Genomic DNA, 7,344 nt, shown 5'->3' on the forward strand with positions numbered 1-7,344 from the left:
AGTAGTTTTCCCAGGTGGGAAAAATTGAGATAGAAAAGCTTGAGATAGCTGCTCCCAAGTGGCTATAATAGCTTGTGGAAGTGAGTCATACCACTCCAATCTTTGAATCCAGAAGAGAGAATGGAAATAAAGTGAGCGAATAACTTCATCGAAACTCAGGTTGTCTTTGTGTACCACATATCATTAAAAATTTCTTCAAATGAGAATGAGGATTTTCAAGTGGACTACCTCCAAATTGTGAATTCTGAACCATTTGAATGAGACCAGTTTTTAACTCAAATTGATTAGCTCCAATAATAGGTCTGTTATCTCTCGCATCAGTACATCTAGGAAAAGCATAGTCTAACATGGATCTTCTTTGAGGATCATTTTGATTAACCACAGCATTTTGCCCGTTTTGCTCATTTCCTCCATTGTTTCCACCAATAGCTCTATTTTGATTCTCCATATTTTCTATTGTCTCCTCTTGCTCAAATATTTGTTGTTATTCTTTTACGCTTCTTTTCTTCTCTTGTATTCCTTTTTGTTAGCTCGTGAATTTTTCAATTTGAGTTGAACAACAATTGATGTCGCTTGCGCTTTTCGATCTTCTCATAAACAAGAAAAGTACCTGAAAAACACAAGGAACAATAGTGAAAATAAAAGAAAATAAAAATTCTAATTAGCTTAAAACAATTAAAATCCAACTTAAAACAAACAATTCCCCGGCAACGGCGCCAAAAACTTGATACGGTGTCCGCAAGTGCACGGGTCACAGTAGTATAGTTTTAAAAATTGATATCGATCCCACAGGGAATTGTGCTTAAATTGGAAATAAAAGTATAAGCTAATTAGAATGACAAAAATTAAAGATGTAAAATGAAATTTGGAATTAAAATTGGTATTTAAGGAATTAATGCTAAATCAAACAATTAATTAAACTAGATTACCAAAAATTAATTTGAAATATGAAGTTAAAAAGAATTAAATCTAAATTCAATAAAAATAAAAATAAAGTAATTCTAGAGATTGGATTTAAATTGGATTTAAATTTAAATTGGATTTAAATTGAAATTGCTATTTATGAGATTTGGAGGATTTAAATCTAAATTCAATGAAAATAAAATTTATTCTAGAGATTGGATTTTCAATATTGTTTGCATGTGATTTTTCCCTAATTTAGCCAAACACATGAGAATTGCAATTTTGAGGGAAATCAATTCTTAAATTTTTGAAACCTTTTTCAAGCATCTCAAAGTTGGTTTTCATTAAATCAAACCCTGTTTTCACGGTATTTCAAACCTAACAAAAACCCAATTAATGCTCTAATTGATTTTTGGAAAATTCCCCTTAATCTTCTTAGCTTATTTCTAACACCAAGAAAATAAAGTTTATTACAAGATTATCTATCCCTAATATTCACTTTTCAGTCCATCTATTAAGGATTAAAGCTTAACTTAATGAGGGCCCATTCATCAAGCAAGGCAACAAGCTCACAAGCAATAAATCAAAATATAACAAATCCCATTTAAATGGCTAAATCAGTTCAAAACCACAATACAAATCAATATTTACAAACCCATCTCTAGAATCTCAATCAACTACTCATAAATCATTGTTTAAAGACAAACCCAAATGAAGAAATGAAGAAATAATGGAAATGTAAGCTAAAAGAGATAGAAAAACCCAGCAAATTGCAGAAGGATCTCTGCAGAAAAGTGCAGAAACGTGATCCTTGCTGCTGCTGGAAGAAAATGCAGAAAATGCAGAAAATGCTCCTCCTTCTCTCTTTCTCACTTTTCCGAAAATAACTCCCTTGCTCTCTATGAAAAGATAATGATAAAATGAGGCTTTATATAGGCTAAGGGTCTGCCCTAGAATGGGTAAAAGGGAGAAGAATCCAGAGAAAGTGAGGTAAAAGGTGGAGTAGCGAAATGCCACGTCAATTATTTTCGATAAAGCGACATAAGCGAGTCGGTTGTGTCGTGGGTTGTGTTGCGGGTTATGTCGCTTTAGCGTGAATATCGACGATCGACACAACCTGCGACATAAGCTAATTCAGTTGTGCAGGTTGTGTCGCTCTCGGCCATTTTTTACTCAACTTCAAAATTTTTGCAATTCGACTTTAATCTCCTCCAAATGGCTACTCTGATCCAAATACATCAAATTTCTCCAAATTTAACCTACAAAACAAGTAAATTCCAAAAATTAAACTAAGAAGTGTGAAAATTATAAAATTGACTAAATATATACTAATATCTATAATAATAGCTATGAACAAGGGTAAATTATGTGCAAAAATTACACCTAAATGATGATCTAAAATGCATGCATCACTGGATGGAGTCAATCATGTAGTTACTGAGGTCTATTATATTCCAGAGTTGAGAAATAATCTCTTGAGCATAGGGCAGTTGCAAGAACGAGGCTTGGCTATTTTGATAAAAGGAGGGATGTGCAAGATATTTCATCCAGAGAAGGGCTTGATAATTCAAACCAACATGAGTGCCAATCGGATGTTTATCTTGCTGCCTCAGTTTCAAGCTTCCTCTCAAATACAATCTGATCAATGTTTTCACACACAAACTCAAAACTTATTTCATCTTTGGCATCGGAGGTATGGGCATCTGAGTTACAAGGGTCTGAGAACCTTGCTGTATAAGAATATGGTACGTGGACTTCCTCAATTCTCTGACTCAAGTGTAACATGCATAGATTGCATCAAAGGGAAGCAACACCGTGATCCTATTCCAAAGAAGAGTACTTGGAGAGCCACTCAGAAGTTGGAACTTATTCATGCAGATATTTGTGGGCCGATCACCCCTACATCAAATAGCAATAAGAGGTACATTTTGTTATTCATTGATGATTATAGTAGAAAAGCATGGGTGTACTTCTTGGTAGAGAAATCAGAGGCTTTAAATTCCTTTAAATGTTTTAAGACTATGGTTGAAAAAGAAACAGGGTTATCTGTTAAGTGCTTTCGCACTGATAGAGGAGGAGAATTCAATTCACATGAGTTCAATGATTTTTGCAAACAAAGTGGGATCAAGAGTCAGTTGACCACTGCTTATACTCCACAGCGAGCAGCGTCATTTGAAAGGAAAAAGCGAGCAGTAATGAACATGGTTCGTTCCATGTTATCGACAAAAACATTCCCAAGCCTTTTTGGCGGAGGCGATGAAGCTGGACTATTTATGTCCTAAGCAGTGTCCTACATTGGCGATCAAGATGTTACACGGAAGAGGCTTGGAGTGGGTTGAAACCCTCAGTAAATCATTTTCGGGTCTTTGGTTGCATAGCACACGTTCATGTTCCAGAAGAAAGGAGGACCAAACTTGATAATAGAAGCATTACTTATGTGCTATTGGGGGTTAGTGAGGAATCAAAAGGTTACAGGCTATTCGATCCTATTGCTAAGAGAGTTGTTGTGAGTAGAGATGTAATCTTTGAAGAAGAAAAACATTGGGAGTGGGATGTGAGTTATAAAGAAAAAATAGTTGTAGATTTAGAAGGGGGTGATGGTGATGTTGAGGGTGAGAATGAAGAAGGGGTGAATGAAAATGGGAATAGAGATACTACTGGTGGAGAGGTAGGAGAGACTTGTGATGAGAGAGATGGTTCTAGTGAGGGTGAAGGCAGTAAGGGAGTTGCGGCAATCTCGTGAGAGGCAACCTCCTATGTGGATGGGTGATTATGTTAGTGGTGAAGGTGCATGCGATGATGAAGTTCATATGGTATTAGTGGAGTCAATCGATCCATTGTCTTTTGAGGAAGGCATGAAGAGTGCAAAGTGGAGAGAGGCCATGAACAGTGAAATCAAATCCATTGAAAAGAACCAAACATGGACACTCATTGAGCTGCCAGCTGGAGCCAAAAGAATAGGAGTGAAGTGGATTTACAAAACCAAATACAATGAGCAAGGAAAGATTGATAAATACAAGGCTCGTTTGGTTGTTAAAGGGTACTCTCAAAAGTATGGAGTGGACTATACAGAAGTTTTTGCACCAGTGGCAAGGATGGATACCGTAAGAATGATTATTGCTCTAGCTACGCAGAAGAATTGGACGATTTTTCAGTTGGATGTCAAGTCAGCCTTTCTGCATGGTAAGCTGAGTGAAGATGTTTATGTGGAGTAACCAAAAGGATATGAGAAAAAGGGCAGTGAGCATCTAGTTTACAAGTTACACAAAGCCTTGTATGGATTAAAACAAGCTCCACGAGCTTGGTTTAGTCGAATCGAAGCACATTTCATTAGTGAAGGATTTCAAAAGTGCGATAGTGAGCAGACATTATTTACAAAGAGCAACAGAGAAGGTAAAATTATCATTGTAAGTGTTTATGTTGATGATTTAATTTTTACTGGTAATGAAGAAGTTATGATGTCTGAATTTAAAAAATCTATGTTAAGAGAGTTCGATATGACTGACTTGGGGAAGATGAGGTTTTTTCTTGGGATTGAGGTACTTCAAAAGTCTGATGGTATTTACATATGCCAAAAGAAATATGCATTGGAGGTTTTGAGAAGGTTTAGTATGATGGAAAGTAATTCGGTGGGCAGTCCAATAGTTCCAGGTTTCAAAATAAGCAGAGAAGAAAATGACGATTTTGTTGATGAGACGTACTACAAGCAGCTAGTGGGTAGTCTAATGTATCTCACTACTACGAGACCTGACATGATGTTTGTTACTTGTCTCATAAGTAGATATATGACAAAACCAACGAAGATTCATCTACAGGCAGCTAAGAGAGCACTTCGATACTTAAAAGGGACTGTGAACTATGGAATTCATTATAAAAAAGGAGGAGATGGTGAGTTGTTGGCGTTTACAGATAGCGACTATGCTGGAGATATGGAAGACAGGAAGAGTACCTCTGGTTATGTTTTTTTAATGAATTCAAGTGCTGTTTCATGGTGTTCAAAAAAGCAGCCTATTGTGACTTTATCAACCACAGAAGCTGAGTTTGTGGCAGCTGCGGTCTGTGCTTGTCAAGGAGTCTGAATAAAGAGAATTTTAAAGGAGCTGGGACAATTTAATGGAGGTTGTACTACTGTGATGTGCGACAACAGTTCAACCATCAAGGCATCTAAAAATCGATTATGCATGGTCATGACAAGCATATTGATGTGAGGTTTCATTTCTTAAGGAATCTTACTAAGGAGGGTGTAATTGAATTAGTTCATTGTGGGAGTCAGGATCAAGTGGCAGACATAATGACCAAACCATTGAAGCTTGACGTCTTTCAGAAGCTTCGAAAGCTACTGGGAGTATGTGAAATTTCGGTATAAACTAATTGCTTCATAGCATTTAGTTTAAGGGAGGGAATGAAGGAGTTTTACTGTAGTTTGTTAGAATAATATCCTAGTCTTTAGGGTACGTATTTACGTGTTACATGTATTTGAATTATTCCAAGTTTCTGTTACCACTTGGCTTTATTTTCGCTAAGTGGGCTGCTTTCTCGTTTCTGTTACGATCATGTATTGAATGGCTATTTAAGCCAATATTATTGTTAATAAAAGGAGTCATTCAATCAAGTTGTTGTGTTCTTATTTTTCATTTAGTTCAGAGTTCCCAACAAAATATCCCCTAGTGTTTTGACTAGGGTCAAAACTAGTCAAAATATTAATAGTTGTTGCCTAACAAAGCCTAAATATATATACTAGTTATCTTAAATAAACAAAAAAAAAAAAAAAACAATAAATCGCAGGCTACAAAGCAATGTTTGAGTTGAAATTCAAAACCTCACATCCTAACTATAAATTTTTTTTTTTTTTTATAATTTTTCATCAACATGTATAGACCATTTCTGAGTGGTATCCAAGCAGCGTCACGACTAAACTTCATAGACGGAGCCTCAGGTGGCATCCAAGCAGAGAATGCATTTCTTCTTCAATAGTTTGATAGAAGCAAATTTTAACCAAAATCAAAAAATTCAAAATTTTTTGCTATTGCTAATTTTTTCCCCTCTATACTCATCAATACTATTCAATGATTAACCAACCCACCCATCTTTCAAATTTAAGAACAAATGGGAAAATAAAAATGAATTACCCATTTTAATTCCTTCTTGCGAAGCTCTCTAGGCATCAAGGGTTCATAACTTTGTCTGTTTTCATCTTCTTCATCTCGAAGAGAAGAAAGAGAGGGTGGAGGGGGGTGGTGGTAAGAAAAAGAGCAACCCAAGAACCTGGAGAGCACAGAGACCATGGGCACTCCAACAATTATTCTACTGAAAGCAAGCTTCAAGACCAACAAATCAAAGTAAAAGGTAGCGAAAGAGTAGAAGAAAATCCCTTTCTCAATAAACACATGAATGAGCATTGCAAGAAAAGAGAAACATCATAAATTTGAAAACTAATCGTCTCAAAAAAGGAAGAGGAACCGTTGAAGCAGCACTCTTTGCAGTAAAACAATATGGTTTTGCGTGGATGGCATGTATAAAGGAAATGGTTAATCTGATGTGGTACATGTAAAGTGGGGGAAAAAACTGTGCGAAGAGAGACGGAAGACAAAATAAAACCTCAAGGGAAAAGACAATAACACCTCCAATTAAGCCCAAACCACAAAATCACACTCCAATTTTCACTGTACAAACAATAATAAAATTTTTCGGATAACTTTTATAGCTAGTCTCTGAATTTGTTTTGTATTTCACTTATATCTCTTTACTTTAATTTGTTATAAAAAAATTTTTAAATTTTAATTTTATTTCGAAAAAATTACTTTAGCCTGTAATAGCAACTTTTCATATTAAAAAAATTTCTTTAAGCTATAGTATGACATTTATAAATACAGATTTAATACTTTCCAGTGAAGAGTAATCTTCTTCCTTTACAGGAAGCAGATTGTTGTGATAGCATTAACATTTTCATGAAAAGTCCAGATAGTGGTTGAAATGGCCGGTATTTTTTAAGTGTGAGAGGAAAAGAAGCAAAAAGGTAATTTCATTACTTTTTTTAACCTAAAAAACCTTCTATAGCAGTTTAGAGGGATTTTTGTAAAATAAAAATAAAGTTCAGAGGATTTTTTAGTAACAAATTAAAGTTAAAGGACGGAAGTGAAACACGGAGCGAAGTTTAGAGATGGGCTGTAAAATTACTCAAAATTTTTCACAAAAAATTATGCATTTTAATGCGTTTAATCATGTGAAAACAGGTGCATGAAAGAAATAAATATGAGGAAAAATATTTCTGAAATGTATTTTTAATTGGCACAAACTTGACTATAATCAATTGGGTTCCAATGTGAAACTTGGCCAATCCTTCCTTCCAAGATCAAATATTCGACATTTCTATTTCCATCATAGGTAAATTATTTTGCATGAATCAACGGGACGGTTCGCGTCTGGGCCCAAAGACCAGTG

The 7,344-nt window shown here is 35.3% G+C and overlaps 1 protein-coding gene across 1 annotated transcript; it reads left to right on the forward strand.

Annotated features, from left to right (window-relative positions):
- The first annotated feature begins 4,400 nt into the window (after positions 1–4,400).
- On the forward strand, positions 4,401–4,982 carry LOC131170341 (secreted RxLR effector protein 161-like). Its single transcript, XM_058129394.1, has one exon. The coding sequence runs from the start codon at positions 4,401–4,403 to the stop codon at positions 4,980–4,982; it is 582 nt and encodes a 193-aa protein (XP_057985377.1).
- Positions 4,983–7,344: the final 2,362 nt, after the last annotated feature.

This window comes from Hevea brasiliensis, chromosome 11, assembly GCF_030052815.1.
Source record: "Hevea brasiliensis isolate MT/VB/25A 57/8 chromosome 11, ASM3005281v1, whole genome shotgun sequence".
Taxonomy (NCBI): Eukaryota; Viridiplantae; Streptophyta; class Magnoliopsida; order Malpighiales; family Euphorbiaceae; genus Hevea; species Hevea brasiliensis.